The following is a 16,924-nucleotide window of genomic DNA, read 5'->3' on the forward strand; positions in this document are numbered from 1 at the left end:
CTCGCAGTCCGTGCGCCCATTTGCCTTGCAAAGCGATCAAATGAATCAACGATACTTGCAATTTCCGTGTCGGCTCTTTATGCGAGTGCATCTCGGAATGCTGGAAATGAATCTGGACCTGAAGCTGCAACTGGAACTGGTGCTGAATGACGATGACAACGGCAGCGGATGCAGCAGCTTACCCAGAAAGCACTCGAGGAGACGAGGGGCGGAATAAATGGAGCACTCGAAAGGAGTCTATAAGATGTCGCCTCAAATAACTGAAGTTTCGGAAGATGTCATGAATTTATGGCTGTTGAAGCAGGGCAGCAAAGTTCCAGAGTTTTGTAAAGTTAAAATAAATTACCTTGGGTCAAAAAAGGACTGCAACTTATTGTCCAAAGAAAACCTTGAAAATAAATCTATTATTATAAATAAGAAACCAATTTGTAATTCCGTTCACATCCAATAAATCAAAAATTTTTAATAAGAGAATATTTTTATGGCAAAGAAAAAATGCCCTTCAACTTATTGTCCTAAGAAAACCTGGAAGATAAATCTATTATTAAAAAAAAATATATTTTTTTAGTTTGCTTTAAATATAATAAATCGAAATTATTTTATCTGATGGTGATTTTTATAGAAGTTCGACTGTATTTTGCTTACAGCTTTTCAGCTCTGTGAGGACTGAGGACTCTGCGACTTCAGGATGTGTCTTAATCCTTGAGAGCACTGCACTGAATCGGTGAAATCATTATCAAGGCTGATGGCCTTCCCATGCAGCTGCCACTGCCGCTAATGAAAGCCGCTCAGTGATTCCGCCGAAGAAGCCAATTAAAAATGGAACAAACGAAGATGAGGATTACATTTCTGTGACAATAAATCCACTTGGCTTATTTGCTATATGATGGAGCCGAAAAAAGTATCTGAAGTGGGTCAGAAGAGGCAGTTCGAATAAAGGAATTTCGCCCGCCTGCCAACATGTTGCTCCCGCTGAGCGGCTTTAAATGTTTTTATGTTTCGTTCGTTTGTTTTTGTTTATTCGTGATTTTCCTTTTTTTCGCCGGCCCCGGCAGGAAATAAAATAAAAGAAGCAACAGCCAGGCATTTCGTCGGGTGAAACAGCAACAAAGGGCAGATAAAATAGGACGACTAAATAAAAATAAAATCAAAATACGTGTACGGTGGGCGTTGCGAGCATAAATCTCATCAATCAAATGGAATTGTGCGCATAAAGTTATCGGCTCAACTTACAGGAGATAACTCAACCCGAACCCTCTGCCGTTCCCTTCTTTTCCTTGACTTTCTCGTCCGCTGGGGCAATTTGGGTTTATTGTTTCAATCTGTTAAGGCAAGGAGCAAGCCATAGCTGAAGATGGCCCCACTTTTAGAGTACACTTGCAGAAAATAAATCTATCATTTAAATTGTGAAAAAATGTGTAATTCCATTCTGAGAAATGCCAAGCCGAACTTGAACAATAACGTATTCTTATTTTTTAAATGGCTTGACCTTTGTTAAAGGTGTGCAAAATTATTGTGAAAGGTATTGAAAATGATATATCCATTATATTATTAATTTGTTATTAGAGAATAGAGTAACGTACCTAATTATTGAAAATAATGAAGTATTATTCCATAATGCATTCGAATTAAAAAAACAATGACAAAATCCTTTAATATTCAAGTTACAACATTTTTTAATTCCCGGCTATATTACCCTCTCTAATGATCTCTAGATCATTAACAATATAGTTAGGTACACCATTTCTCAGGCTGTATTCTTTTCAATACCGCATTAGGCACACAAATCGAGTCTCTGCCCAACGGCAAGTTTGAATTGTGGGTCCTGCTTCTCGATTTGGTCACGGTTTTGGTTTGGACTTCGCCTCCGGTTAGTTTCCAGCTTTGTTTGTTTTTATTTTGCTTTTTAGAAGCCGCTTTCGCTCCCAGGACTTCTACACTTTCCTGCTCTTCTTGTGGAAATCCGATTTATTTGCATTTGCTTTGAGTGGCGAGTCTGCATTCCGACTATATTTCTTGAATTTTCCTTGTGTTATTATCTTTTTGTTTAATGGTTTTGGTTTGGTTTCGTGGCTAGCCTGGTTTTATCTTTAGCTTTATTCGGAGTCTTAAATACGGATACAGAACTTAAGGGTCCATTCTGGGGTAAAACCGTCTTTGACATTAAAGCGTACCTAATTAAGTTGCCTAATTATTTATGCCAGCAATTGGCTTCGGGGCATTTCGCGAGCAAGCTGTTTGCACACAATGAAGGGCAAACAGTTGGTCCGTTCCGTTTCCGCCCTTCGGCCATATTGATTAGGTGCGTAAATATGGGCAAAATGGCGGCATATTCCTGTTCCTGTCAATGGCGATTCGACATTGATGGGCCTAAAAGCCTCTTGGGAGCCGCACAGTGAGGCAGCCTCTCAGGACTACCACGGCAATCGGAATGTGTATTCAAAGGATTATTCAATTGGTACTTCAATTAACAATATTGCCCAGGTCAGGTTGATGTGGCAAAGTAGCAACGAGGGTGCCCCAAATGGTGCACTGTGATTTTATTTAACAACCTTATCAATTATTTCAAACTCCGGTATACAAAAAAACAATGAAAATATTTTTGGAAGTGGAAAAAAAAAAAATTAATACTGAAAAATTTTGGTGTTCTTTTAATAAGTAGAAAAAATGGTCAATAAAAATACAACTTTAAAGTTTTATAATATTTTGACGGTACTTATATTTCAATGCATAAATCGCTATATCCCTGTAAATGTTTGTTCTTTTAAAAATGCCCAAAAATAGAACAGCAACTGTTTCGCGGCATGTCAAGTGCAGTTTGTGCTGAAGGCAACCGCAGCGAAGGTTTTCCAGGGTTTTCCACCAAAGTGGCCGAGAGTTTTCCGTGCTGCGCTGGTGGTAATAAAACGTTTAACGCTGTTAACTTGCCGCACAGTTGGTGGGCGGGAAAAAGGGAAACAGGGAAAGAGGTAAACGGGGATGGGAAAAGCGCAAACTTTGTTGTTATTGTTGCTGTCGATATTTGAAAAGTTGCTCGCTAATTTCGCTTAAGGACTTTCGTAACTGAAATTCGCCGTAATTAACTGAAACGTTTGCATTTTAATAGACTTTGCATAAATTGTGCGTTAAGTTTTGTGCAAACCGAAACGGAACAAAAACGAAACATCAGGGGGCAAATTGAAGGTGCAGGGCTTAGGGCAATATTATGAATAAAGTTTCAAGGCGGCAAAGTTATGTCATAATCGATAAGTTGAGTTGTGAATGGGCATTCTGCGGATGTGGATGGGGATTTGAGTGTGGAGTGGCGCATCGAGTATACGCAACGTTGGCCAGCTCAAGAGTGCGTGTTTCTGTGTGTGCAGCAAAGCATGACTAATGACAACTTTGGCCAGAGCCATGTACATGCCAGTATATATCATTTCGTTTAGCAAATAACAAATATCACTGCCCTGGAACAGGAACTGCGACATAGAAAGAGAGAGAAAGAGGGAGAAATGCCCAGAACGAGAGGCAAATAAAGATAAATAGTGTTTGGAAATGTTTTTCAGCTGCCTCTGCCCCCCTGCAGATGAAACGAACGAAAATCGTTGGACACTCGACCGAAGCGAAGCTCCTGGGAGAATCCATCTCTATAGCTCCAGCTCTCTACTCTCTACTACGTTCTCCACAAATATCTCCCTACACTTCCCGTTTCGCTGGCGTATAAATAAATTCGCAGAGAACAGCGCATTTGCAACATTTATTGAGTCGTTGAACGAGTTGAATGAGTTTGGGTTTGCTTTTTATTTTTAAACTCTACCATAGCTGGAAGCCTCCACAGCATGCAAGGCAAAGACTAAACGAGCATACTATACACAGTTTAAATATTGATTTACGACCACACACACACACACACTCACTCGCTGGCGGGAAGAGACGGCTAGAGGCGGCTAGAAAGAGATGGAGCGATTGGAGCATTGGGTCACCGCAAAAACAATGCAGGCAGCTGGAATTTGTTTTTAAATTATTACCAGGCGAGAATTTCTATTTAACTATGAAATCTCTAATTTGCCCCCCACAAACAGAAGGCAAACAACCAGGAATTCGATTGTCATGTTTTTGGACTGCTTCGAAAGTTCTCAGCGTAATAAATTCAAATGTCTGGTAAAATTGTTAATTCCTAGAAAAGTAATTTCTAAAGTTGGTATGCTTCAGTCGAATACAAAAAGGCAGCTGTTTCGAACAATTTGGAAAAGAATACAAAAAAATTAGTTAAATGAATTGGGGTAAGTGTTAATTTTAATTAATTTAATTAATTTTAAGAACATGTATGAGGTATCTCTTCCGTATCATTTATAATGTTAGCTATTCGATTGGAATCACCATCTTGAAGTCTATTACCTGAATCCAAAAACTGAGCCTATTATGTCAGTCAAATGCAGGTTTTCGAGACCCATTAGGTCCTGGTTTCATCTCAACCGGCTGCAGCATCTTGAGGATCCAACTGCCAACTGAGACTTTGGACCAGGCCCAAAGGAAATCGTAATCAGCAGTTGGGCCAAATTCGGCATGGCATTCACTAGACGGGTGTGGTTTCAAGGGAAAATTGAATGTCAAGTGCAGGGCGAGGGAAATTCGAAACGACTGCATCTGCAGCCGGGTACAAGAACAAGAAGAAGAACAAGGCGATGCCATGGGATGCCATGCGATGCAGACAAAATGCGCAAATTGGTTTCACTTGACAGAGCAAGCGTGAAAACGATGTTGTCCTAGTCCTAGTCGCACTCTTGCTCGACGCTTTTCCCGCTCGAGTTGAGCCTGGGAAACTTGGCCCAAGTTGCGGCAAACTTTTCGCCCAACACGTTGCGCATCCGCCGCGTACGCCAGCCGAGACGCCCACATGGCGTATGACAAATGTTCCCTCTGCTGATTCGCAAATCGCTTGGCCCGACACTAACCATTAGAATAGATTGGAGCAGCTGGGGACTCGAGGCGATCCTGGTCGGCACTCAAGGTGCTGGTAATCTCTTTGTCGGCCTCCATTATTATTGCGGCCTGTTTGCGTTGCCCTCTAGTGTCATAATAATTAAATGGAATTAATGCCAGGCCAGCCAGAAATTCATCACTACCTCCATCTATTGCTGCGGTTTAAGCACTGCAAAAAAAATCGTAGATCAACGACTTAATTTTTTTTATGTTTGTATTTTAAATTGATTTAAATGGTTTTTATTTTTGTCAAATTATTTATAAATGTACTTAGCGTGATATAATGTTTTAAAGCTGATACACTCATAAAAATTAATTTCTAAATTTTGGAAATCTCGCCATTGAATCGGCCTACCTTTGAAAATAGAAAAAAAATTTCTTGTTATTAGAAAATTGGCCTTTGAATACAGAAAACCTTTCTTGATGGAAAAAATTCAAGAAAGAATTTTTCTTAAAAATAGAAAAATGAAAATCTCATATGTCTGTTTTGCCGTCGCAGCCAAAACATTTTTGTACGTATTTTAGGACAAAATCACCTTTGAATATATGAATGAAATGACCCTAGAATATAGGAAAGTAGCCATTGACTTCCTTCGGCTGCCGAATGTTAACGACAAGAAAAACGAAGTGGGACGAAGGGCCTACCCGGCTACCGACTTCTCTGATCCCCCGAGCGTCAGTTGTGAAAAAAATTCGTGAGTGATGGACGTGATTTTCAAGCGGATAAGAGGTTAAGCCTTTTTCCAAATATTCAAAGGTATGTAAATATATAATTTTTTGTATAGCGGGCGTACAATTGTATGTATGTAATTAAAGGATAATTTTTAAAACTCTTTACCAAGCGTATACCAATTTAGTTGAATGGTTTTTTAGCTAAGAGCTACGTACATACATACATTTGTATATAAATCTGTGGGTGTAGAGTTCTATAATAACTTTATCTTATTACTCGCATTTTATTTATTTTTCAGAGTGAAAATACCTGCAGTTGCATCAGCCAAATAATTTGTTTAGCGAAGCTGTAATTTTGTTTTAAAACATTCTAAGGTAAGAAAAATATGTTGTATTTGTTTGACATACTTATGTATGCATGTAAATATCTATGCATGTACGCGGCTCACCCGATCTGAAACCCGATTTTCAACCCTTTCATATTCTGCTCCTCTCTCTCGCTCGCTTGACCTACGCGTCGCGACGTTTCTCTCTACTCCTTCTTAAAATTGTCATGATCTGACCTGCTTACATTCGGTCTCCCTTCGCGCAAAGGACTGTATGTAAATATATATTTATGTATGTGGCTCTTTCTGAAATTAGATTTTCAACCCTTCCTTCTTCATTTTCTACCTGTCTTGCTCCTCTCTCGGTCGTCTGACCAACGTGTTTGTATTTTGGCTATTATTAACATTACATTATTATCTATTATCTAAAAACATCTATCTATTCTTATCTAAAAACAAATCATTGATATCCCAATAACTCTTTTTTTCCAGATGAGGAAAGCCGAAGAAAATAATTTTTTATCACTGCAACTACATATTTGGTTATAATAATGTTTTCTTAAGTCAAAAATGTGTTATTTAAAATTGTTTAAATGTTCAGTGTTAAATGTTTTAAATTTAAATAAATAAAATATGCAAAAGAAAAAACCAAGTTACATTTTATTTTTAGGGTTTCAGTGTTAATATAAAACTTCCCTTCAAGAAATATTATTTCTTAAATCAAGAAATAAAATTTCTTGAAAGGAAATTTAAACAAGAAAGAATTTTTCTTGTTCAAAAGGTGCCTTTCTAAAAAACCCTTTCTTGTTTTAAGAAATTTAATTTCTTGAAACAAGAAACAAACCACCTTTGAAACAAGAATCGCCTTTCTTGTTTTAAGAAATATTTTTTCTTGTTTTTATGGTGGCTTTCTAAAAAACCCTTTCTTGTTTTAAGAAATTTAATTTCTTAAAACAAGAAATATTTTTTCTGGTTTTAATGGTGCCTTTCAAAAAAACCATTTCTTGAAACAAAGGTGAGGTCGCCTTTGGCAAAAATTCAAGAAAGAATTTTCTAGATTTTAAGGAAATTCTTCGATTTTTTTTTTTGAGTGTAGGGTTTACTTGTTATTTTTGTTTTTTAAATAAATAAATTTTAAATCTTTTTATACCCTTGTAGAGGGTATTATAATTTCAGTCAGATGTTTGCAACGCAGTGAAGGAGACGTTTTCGACCACATAAAGTATATATATTCTTGATCAGCATCACTAGACGAGTCGATCTAGCCATGTCCGTCTGTCCGTCTGTCCGTCGGTCCGTCGGTCCGTCTGTCCGTCTGTCCGTCTGTCCGTCTGTCCGTCTGTCCGTTTCTATGCGAACTAGTCTCTCAGTTTTAAAGATATCGCGATGAAACTTTCCCGAAAGTCTTCTTTCTATTGCAGGTAGTACATATGTCGGAGCGAGCCGAATCGGACCACTATATCTTAAGGCTCCCATAGGAATATTCAAAGATATATAAGAAAATTCATTGTTTTGTAGGAAGTAGGCGTTTTAATTCTTGACTCTTTAAAAACAAAATTCAAAAATAGAAACGCTGAATCTGAAATCCGTGGAACAGCACCGAGTGAGCATTACTTTATCTGCAAGGGTATATAAGCTTCGGCTGGCCGAAGGTAGCTTCCTTTCTGGTTTTATTTTAATTTAGCCATCTTAATGGCTTTTGCCATTTTGTGATATAACTTATCAAATAAAAACACCTCTTAACGAGGTAAAAAACTAGTGACGACCGCACCTTCAACATACAAAAGTTCTGATATCACCATTTGTGACGAAAAATTATTACACTCGTCATTAAATAGACTTTCTAATCTTTTCTCATTCGGCCCGCCCTAGCAAACTATTCCAGCCTTTTTCCCTTCACAGGCATTTTCTATTGCAGCGTGCCGAATGAGAAAATATTAGAAAGTCTATTCAATGACGAGTGTAATAATTTTTCGTCACAAATGGTGATATCAGAACTTTTGTATGTTGAAGGTGCGGTCGTCACTAGTTTTTTACCTCGTTAAGAGGTGTTTTTATTTGATATCAGAAGTTTTTGTTTGTTTACATTTGCTCTCATAGGAGCTAATATATACATTTAAATTTAAATTGGTCAATCATAATTTTAAAACTATTGTATTTTAACAAATTAAGTTAAAAAGGCGTTGAAGTATTTCAAAATACCTTTTAAACGAGGTATAGCACATGTCTGTACCTTTAGTAGTGTAGAACTTACAAACTAACGAAATTTAGCTATTTTTAGCTTTTTCCCGCTAAAGTAGCGGCTTTTTCCAAAAGTCGTAGAACAAAAGATTCCTATATGGAACTCTTAAGTGCAAATTTACTGATTCCATGACCCTAAAATACAGTTCGGATACCCTCCCACAAAATTCAATACTCAGGGAGCGTTAGTTGTTCTGAGCTGGCAAAAGTGGCTATTTTCGTTTCTGAATAACTTTTAAACGCGATTTTTTACATAAACATGATATATACCAAAATTTAAGGAATCTCAAGGGCTATACAGTTTAAAGTTGTAAGGAAAATCGTTAGAGCCGTTTTTGAGAAAATTAAAAAAAAGCTAAAAAAAAAGTTTAAACAAATTTTCTTTTGTTCATATCTTTTTAACTATTACATTTACACAAATTGCATATAAAAGGCGTTTATAGCATTTAAAAATACCTTTCAAACGAGATGCAGCACAAGTCTGTAGCTTTAGTAGTATAGAAGTTACGGCTTTCCGAATTTTAGCTATTTATAGCTGTTTTCCCGCTAAACTAGCGGGTTTTTCCAAAAGTGGTAGAACAAAAGTTTTTTATATCGATGTGATAAACGTCATATCAAATTTTCAGAACTTAAAAAACATATTTTGGACAAGTGGACAAACTGACAAACAGAATTAAATTTTCATTTTGGGAAGAAGAAGAAAAACTTATTTTGGCTATAACTTTTGAACGGAGAGTCGGATTTTGACAAATGAACCCTCATTCGACGGGTATTTTCAAAAGGAATACAACTAAAACATTGCGAGGGGGCATTTATCCCCACCGGCCCCAACAGCTCCAAATTTCGAAATTTTCACTTTTTCACTTTCACCGCTCTCTCTCCCAAGCCAATTGATTTTCTTAAAGTCTTGGTATGCAATCCTGTTAGTTTTCGCAATACCTTTCGATAGGTGTATTATTCATTATGATCGGACCATCACAGTAGATTTTCATTTCTTCGTGTATATATAGTAGTCGCCTTCGCACACTCTCCTGGTGCGCTTCGTCACTACATGGACTGCCGTCCATAGTGATTAATAAAATATTAATAAAATATTCTCTCTGTGTACTGGTGCGTGCCGCTCTCGCTTTGTTATTTAAGGTGGCAGACTCATTTGTAAGCCAGTCCTGCTTTTCCCGGCCGGGGGAATCTCCTGAGGTGCCTTGAGCCACCGCTTTGTTCGTTGGTTTTGTTTTTCCTATGAATTTCTGGCCTTGAACCAAGATAAAGAAGCTGTCGTCCAACTTCCACTCGACTCACATATTATAAATGTAGGCGGGCTAAGGAAAATTTCAATGAGACCTTTCCATGCGTGTCCAACTTTGGCCTTGGCTACCCACGCGAATGTGTGCGAATTTATGCCTGCCTTTGCTGTCCATTTCTGGGCCTAAAATAACCAAATTTGAATATTTAAGTTGGTGCATTGAAGTGTCTATTTATCAATGCCTGTAATACCGGGATTTCGGACAGCGAATTTCCCTCACATAATGTTAGTCAATTTATTTTAAAAACGTAAGGTAAGGTCAATAAAAAATTTCGGAATACAAGTGAAATCCCTGGTTCGTGCATTACATATTAAATTCGTTGACATTGTGCCAATAGCACTACGGATTTTATATCCGTATGAGTGGGCTGTATGCCATTGTTAGTGCTGTGATTTATCAGCTTGCACTAAGAAGAGCCGAGAAAAGTGCAGTGCACCGAAATCTTCGGATGATTGATGGCTGAACAGCACTACATCAATCAAATTTATTCTGCTCCAGTGATAATTTGATGGATATTCAATAGTCTGGCAGTGGAAACTTTTCGTACTCCTTAAAGTCTCGCTAATATTTAAGTATTCTCCATGAAAAAAGTCCAGTTCCGTGGAGCTTTTTTTATGTTTTGAAAATTCGGTAAAGTAATTATTTATGTAGAAAACCTCGAACCGCAAACGGGTTCAAAGTGCATCCACTGGAAGTTTCTGTGGGTGTTTTTTTTGTGCTGCGGTGTGCCAACTGAAATGCATAACCAAAAAAATATACGACTCTACTTTTACGCTCGAGTTTTGTTTATTTCTTTCCGTTTGATGTTGCGGGGCTGCTCCTCCATTTGTCGAATGCTTAAAGCCATTTGAAAATGATTGGCTTTTATGTCAATAAGCGTCTCAGTTGTCCTTACTTGTTTCAGTTTTTCTTTGGCCTGGCATTTGCTTTTTCCCTGGCTTATTTTTATACAGCTTTCTCCGCTTTTTCTTTGGGTTTTTGCTCTCGCGGTATTCCCTCACAGTCTGTCGCTTAAGTGCCCCAATAAAATACAATAAATATACACATAAATTTTTATATACATCACGCATATATATAACAACTTGTTTTGTGGCCCCACAAGCAGCAAAAAGTTGTCGCGTTTTAATAGATGAAACAAAAAACAAAATAAGAGCAGAGCAAACATTGGGTCACTTAAAGTTCGTTTTTTTCCCGGCAAAGGCAGCTTAAAATTTCACTTCGGATAGCAGCTGGCAAGCCAGATGCCATAAATCTTGCAGCTGAAATTAAAATCCTGGGTTGAAATCAAATTTGCAATAACTTGTTAAACATCGAAGCGTAAAATAGGCATTCGTCACTCAGTTTTGGGTGCTCGGAAATAAATCTAAATTCAAATCTTTTGCGGGCTTGGGTTTTTTAGATTAGTCTGCTGATTGTGTTCAACGTGGCACGCACAATTGATTTATGAAAATTTATTGCTCACATGCGGAAGCGCCCTGTGATAGGCAAATATTTCGTGTTCGAAATTAAAGCTTTCCCGCCGTCGGCAATAAAATCAAAGCCATAAAAGCTAATGAGCCCGAAAACTCGTCGCCGTTGTCGCAGCCCTCAGATTCGCCCCGCCCACTAAAACTAATATACGAGTCGGGAGCATAATGAAAATCGTGGCCATCTTGTTGCGCCTGCATTCCTATTCCTTCATAAAATCTGGATTTTACCTCGCTGTTTCGGCTCATAAAATGATGGCGATCGTCGGCTACCGTAAATATACGGCGTGGAATGTCATAAAATTTACGCAAATTGTTGTTGCCGATTCCCGATTCCCTGATTCCCAAATGCGAATACTTGCTTACCGTTATTGCCTGTGAGTGCGCATAAATTGAGGCCCAAGTACAAAACAAACAAGATTGTGTATAGAAAAAAGGAGAGGACTTTGTTATTAGAGGGCGTGGCAGTGGCTGATTTATTTGCTGATAACAAAATGGAATGAGGGCTCTTACGGAGCTAGGGATGCTTTTTAAGCCTACTTTTTTGGTGCAACCATCAGTCCGGAAACTATAAAACCTAGAAAGATTCTAGGGATTCCTGAGCAGCCCAAGTTTATTTTAGCATTATGCAAATGTTTAAATTTAAGTAATAACACTTGAATGTTTAGATTTGTACTATATTGGTACTCCATTTCATTGAGTCGCTTATAAATAAAAGAGTTTAGATGCCATTCTATAGATGTGTTTTTTTTTCATCATATTTTAGGCTAATCAAATGTTATGGATGTTTTAGTAGTAATGCTCAAATTTGTTCAATTTTAGGTGGTAAAAGGGCTTTTAAGAATTTTAACAATAAGTACAGCCTTACAATTTGTTCAATAAAATATTTTACAGGTATCCCTTCTCTCTTTGAGATCTCAACCAACATTATGCATCAATGGATGTAGTTTATAGATGTTGTGTGCTCAGTTCTTAAATTTATTTAGGTGTTAACTGAAAATAGCATGTTAGATTTGTGTCACTCTACATAATATTTAATAGCGAGGAAAACGAAAATTCCCCCCAGTTGCCCCCAAATTAATAGAATAGAAATTCCAAGTAGCCAAAATGAGCGAGCTTCCAGTTCCCTCTAAGAATACCTCCGAAAGGGCTGTAACTCTGGGCGGTTCCTTTTTCGATGTGCTATGGCCGTTGATCCTGGACGAGAATCCGTGTCGCATTGAGAGCAAGGCGGATGAGAATTTTGTGCCCAGCGAACCCTTCGACCGACTGGAGTGGCATACCTACCTGGCCCAGGTGGGCTATCCCTTCTACATGCCGCCGCACGAGCTGCGCTGTTGCCAAGGATCCCGGCGCCAGGAGATGGAGGAGGAGGAGGCGGCCAAGGCATTGAACAAGGAGGTGGAGGAGCGAAAGGGACCGGCAGAGAGTGACTTCCTGTGCCGCGGATCCCGGGCCATACGGCCCATCGACCAGGAGGTGGAGCACCTGAGAACGGAGCATGAGCGCCGTCAGAAGCTGGCCTACGACTTTGCCAATCGTCGATATCCCTGGACCATGCAGACGCCCAGCCACGAACTGGGCTTCACCCTCACCGAAGAGCTGCAGAAGTGCTTCAAGGGGCCCATGGAACGGGACATACTGAAGGCCATTCATGATCACGACTGCAAGCTAATGATTCTCGATCTGGGCACCGAAGTCGGCATCGAGGACTGTCAGCGGTGGATTAAGTTCCGTCCCTACGTCCAGCTGCTAGCCCTGGTTCGCACCTCTCGAATGGATCGGTCGCTGCAGCTGCTCAATGTCTTTCACACGCTCCTCGTGGAGGAGTCGGCCGAGAACTCGTGGGATGACGAGCTGCAGTGCTCTGTTCGCAACGGCTTTTTGCATGCCAAGAAAATTCAGCTGCTCAAGTCCTGCGGCGAGCCACTTGTCTTCGTCTTTAGTCGCTTCCGGGGCATCTGCACCTGTGACAACTTTAAGGTAATCCGCAGGACCTAGAAGGGGATCTTTCGTATATTGCATACCATGAGCAACTAAATTAAGTTCACAATTTTAAAAACTAAATAATTATTAATTTAAAAAATTTTAAATGAAAAAAAAATCGAATGTTAAGTAAATTGCCAGAATAAAAAAAATAAAAATTAAAATAAACATTATAAATAATCCTTAAAGACTTATTTTTATTTAAAAACCATTTCCAGCGGGGTAAAAAGCTCGTCTTCCAAAAAGCAACACAAATTGGAAGTTCAAAAATTGTTTTTACATTTTCAAATTTTATTTTTTGCCCAAAGTTTAGCTTTTTGTTTGTTTAACTAAATAAAAAATGTTTTATAAGACCTAAAATCCATTATCTTTTTAAGAGATAAAGAAGAAAGCAATATTTTTTGTCAGCACTATAAAAGTTATTTTAAGCTAGTTTAGGCGTTATTCAAGAGTTCCTGTTCATGAAGCCTAATTTGATGCGACGTGATTTGCTTGGCCCAGCAAATCCATCACGTTGAAGTGGCGCCCGAGCAGGGACCGCTCCAATTAGGCCGCTCAATTGGCGCTGCCTTCAAGTGCAGTCAAACGCACTGTTACCTTCCCACTTGGCATCCGATTATTGACGCGGGTGGTAATGCCTGCACCTCCTACTTCCGATGCGATGTCAAAGTGCCTCCGCTAAGTTGGCCAAGTTGAGCCCGGCACAAAAATTCACAACAAATTTGTTTGGTGAAAAAAAAGAAAAAAAAGAAAAGAAATCGAAAAAGCAGCGAAAATTTCGCGCCAAATCTCAACAAATTATTACAAAGCTTAACAAACTTGGAACTGATTATAAAAGTTGCCGTCAGGCAGTTGGGGGAAATTGGGGAACCGGCGGCCACAATGCAGCAAGAATTGAGTTGCGGGTGTCGTGAAGTTAGGAGACCCTCTCCCCATTCCCGAGGCTTCTTTTTGTTTTGTTGAGAAAAGTTTGGGGCCAAATGCGTTGTCGCTACTTACGGCGCCCCACAAACATCATTTTCAATAGACATAAACATCCTTGCATTATATTATTAAAAGTTGTCCATGTCTCACTCGATAGCGCCTCTAAAAAAACTTTTCTTCGCAAATGCGAAAATCGAATCTGAATGAAAGCCGATTCATAAGAGAGGCAGCCACAAACCTGAGTAAAGTAAAGAGTCGACAGAAAAACAAAATTTAAAAAATAAATTGTATACCAAAGAGAAGAGAATTTCTTATCGGTTCGGAAATGAAATATTTGTTGTCAAAGCAAAATTCAAGTCTTAAATTACACTAAAAAAACTACTAAAAAACCTTAGACTTTTAATACAATCAATAAAAATCGTTCTTAAATTTTTCTTTTATTTTTAAAAGAGCATAGAATAAAAAAATATTTTTTAAAACAACGAATTTCTTGGTTTCCAGGTGGCTTCTCTCTTGATTTGAGAAGCACAGTTTCTTAAACATTTTTTTTTAAATTTGGTTGAGTGTTTATTACGTTCTTTTACGTCTTTAAAATTTTAATATACCAGTCAATATAGATGTCACTTTAAATTTTTTTTGATTATTATATTTTTAATGATTATTGTAAGTTTAATCAATACCTAATCTTTGCTTTATCAATTGAGCTAGATCAGGAAAAGGGAGATAGGCTGAGCGAGAGGTGGACGCAAAAAGAGAGTAAATATTTATAGAGCTAACTATGTAAACGTATGGGCTTGCTGAACAAGTCCCATATGTTTATTATGCCGGGGGTTTTTCTCTCAAGAGCAGCTCACCCTCTGAATAGTTCGAATCAGGTTCTGTAAAAGCTGGTAGTTGTACGATCTAAAGCTTGCACTCAACTAACTACTTGATACGTATATGGCTGGGTAAAGCCCGCAATCAGTCAATGGGGGTGTTCCACAATCTGTGGAGAGATCAGCTGTTCCATCGAGAGGGAAATGCATTGCAATTTGCTTTGTGGATGGTGACTTTGGTTCCAGTTCTCGTTAGGCTCCATACAGCATCGGTTGGTTGTTCCCGTCGCAATGACAATCTCGTGGCTGACCTTGCTCGGCCTTTGTGTCAATCTGAACCTCGGATCGGCGTTGCACGCACCGCAGCACAATTGCGATAGGTATTTCTCCTACTACAAGGAGAACAGTGGAGCGTATATTGGCGTTTTCACGGCCCCACGAGGTGGAGTGAATAGCCTTTCGTGGGAGGTGGTCTTCACTGCCCATGGAACGGGACAGGTGAGATTGGATTTGGATTCTATTTCCTTATTCATGAGATCCCCAACTGCAGGCGGAAACCGTTAGCTCCCTCACGCCGTATCCCTCCAAGGATAGTGCCTTCGAAAAAATACACAATGGAGAACGTGGACAGGTATATGTGCGCTTTCAAAACTTCGGGAACGAGCTGCCCAAACTTATCCGGGCAGAATTCAATGACGAGCTTTTGTGCCGAAACGATGAGTGTAAGTTGTTTTTGAAATTATTTACAAATCTTAATTAGTATCTAATCCCTTTTCTTCACCTTTTTTAGATGATGCCCCTTCGAGCACAATGACCCGCCGGCAGTCCATGTCCACTTCAAACCCCATTAGAAGTTCAGCGCCCAGGGAAATGGTGCCCCAGTCGCGGCCCGTCGTTTCCTTTACGGAATCCCACAAACACGCCAATCCGTTTCTGCCTCACAATATTCCCCAAAATGTTCCTCAAAATAAGCCAAAGATAGATGCTGACTTTGAGGAGTGCGGCGTAGAGGGTTTTGCGCCCCTTCAAATCGGAGGCGAACTGGTGACCCGGGGTCAGTATCCCTGGCTGGCGGCCCTCTACGAAGGTGGATCGACGGCCTCGTACAAATGCGTGGTCTCGGTGATCTCCAAGAGGACTGTGATCACAGCAGCCCACTGCATTTATGGCAAGGAGGCGAATCAACTGTGGGTCTATCTGGGCAGGCACGATCGCAACGAGAATCCGGAAAGTGGAGCTTCCTTGGTCAGCGTGTCCCGAGTGGTCACTCCTTCCGCCTACGAGGGCAGTCCAGTTCCGGACGCGGACGTGGGTCTCCTTGTGCTCAGTGCAGCAATGGTCTACACCAAGTACATTCAGCCCCTCTGTCTGTGGAGCTCCAATATGGGTTTGCCCCCGAATGAGGGAGATACTGGTGCTGTGGCCGGATGGGGCTACGATAGCAGTGCCCAGAAGACGCGATTTCCCAAGACGGTGAGTGTGCGATTGGTGCCAAGGGATCAGTGCCTCAAGGAGATGAAACGGGCGGAGGACTTCATCACCCGGCGGACAGTCTGTGCCGGGAATTCGCAGTCGCATGGTCCCTGCTTCGGAGACTCGGGATCTGCATTGGTAGTCCTGCGCAATAACCGATGGTATATTCGGGGCGTCGTCTCCCTATCGCCGCGCCAGGGAGAAATATGTGATCTTAGCAAGTACGTCATTTATTGCGATGTTGCCAAGCACATCGATTGGGTTCGTCAAAATATGGTGATGTAAGGAGATCAATTCGGTGTTAGAGTAATTAGAAACTACCAAGTGGGCCAAAAAGTTTGTGAAGACGGAAAAGTTAAAACCTTTCTGTACAAAAATCTTGAATAAACTCTGTTACTTACAACTATAGTCCGGAATTTCCATTTATAAAACCGGTAGAATTCCCCAAGCCGGCTGTGCTGCCAAAGACAAAAATAGCCTATAACAAACAATCTAATTTAGAATTTAGTTCATAATAGTTAATTAAACATTTATACCTACCCTTAAGCCTTTGATGTTTATAATTACTGATTATATTTTAAAGAGTTCAAATGATTTGATTATATTGAAAGAGAGCTCATCTAAGAGTTACTTGTTAGATAAGAATTTACACTCAAGAGCAAGTAGGAAAATTAATTGTGAGTATAAAGAGATTTTACCCTTAAGTGACTATTCGATCATAAGTAATTTGAAAGTAATCTCCCTTTAATCAG

General features: G+C 39.5%; 2 protein-coding genes and 1 long non-coding RNA gene across 4 annotated transcripts; all 3 read left to right on the plus strand.

Moving 5' to 3' along the window:
• The first annotated feature begins 5,285 nt into the window (after window positions 1–5,285).
• On the plus strand, window positions 5,286–6,510 carry LOC138913456 (uncharacterized). Of its 2 annotated transcripts, XR_011419217.1 has the most exons (4): window positions 5,286–5,477; window positions 5,538–5,722; window positions 5,937–6,012; window positions 6,456–6,510. It is a non-coding gene; the product is annotated as an uncharacterized lncRNA (long non-coding RNA). The 2 variants fall into 2 exon arrangements; XR_011419216.1 differs by having other exon boundaries at window positions 5,287–5,722.
• Window positions 6,511–11,989: 5,479 nt separating this feature from the next.
• LOC108060273 (uncharacterized) lies at window positions 11,990–13,095 on the plus strand. Its single transcript, XM_017145912.3, has one exon. The coding sequence runs from the start codon at window positions 12,082–12,084 to the stop codon at window positions 12,973–12,975; it is 894 nt and encodes a 297-aa protein (XP_017001401.2). The 5' UTR covers window positions 11,990–12,081; the 3' UTR covers window positions 12,976–13,095.
• Window positions 13,096–14,938: 1,843 nt separating this feature from the next.
• Window positions 14,939–16,549, plus strand: LOC108060272 (chymotrypsin-like protease CTRL-1). The gene is made up of 3 exons (XM_017145911.3): window positions 14,939–15,197; window positions 15,250–15,421; window positions 15,490–16,549. Exons 1-3 carry the CDS (start codon window positions 14,991–14,993, stop codon window positions 16,455–16,457), a joined length of 1,347 nt encoding a protein of 448 aa, XP_017001400.2. The 5' UTR covers window positions 14,939–14,990; the 3' UTR covers window positions 16,458–16,549.
• The last annotated feature ends 375 nt before the right edge of the window (window positions 16,550–16,924 follow it).

This window comes from Drosophila takahashii, chromosome 3R (assembly GCF_030179915.1).
Source record: "Drosophila takahashii strain IR98-3 E-12201 chromosome 3R, DtakHiC1v2, whole genome shotgun sequence".
NCBI classification, from domain to species: domain Eukaryota; kingdom Metazoa; phylum Arthropoda; class Insecta; order Diptera; family Drosophilidae; genus Drosophila; species Drosophila takahashii.

Bases quoted from the DNA above. Each gene is read 5' to 3' on its own strand.
- LOC108060273 (XM_017145912.3), top strand. From the start codon at position 12,082: ATGAGCGAGCTTCCAGTTCCCTCTAAGAATACCTCCGAAAGGGCTGTA.
- LOC108060272 (XM_017145911.3), top strand. From the start codon at position 14,991: ATGACAATCTCGTGGCTGACCTTGCTCGGCCTTTGTGTCAATCTGAAC. The intron at 15,198-15,249 runs GTGAGATTGGAT...CCCCAACTGCAG, and splicing joins CTGCCCATGGAACGGGACAG to GCGGAAACCGTTAGCTCCCT. The intron at 15,422-15,489 runs GTAAGTTGTTTT...CACCTTTTTTAG, and splicing joins TTTGTGCCGAAACGATGAGT to ATGATGCCCCTTCGAGCACA.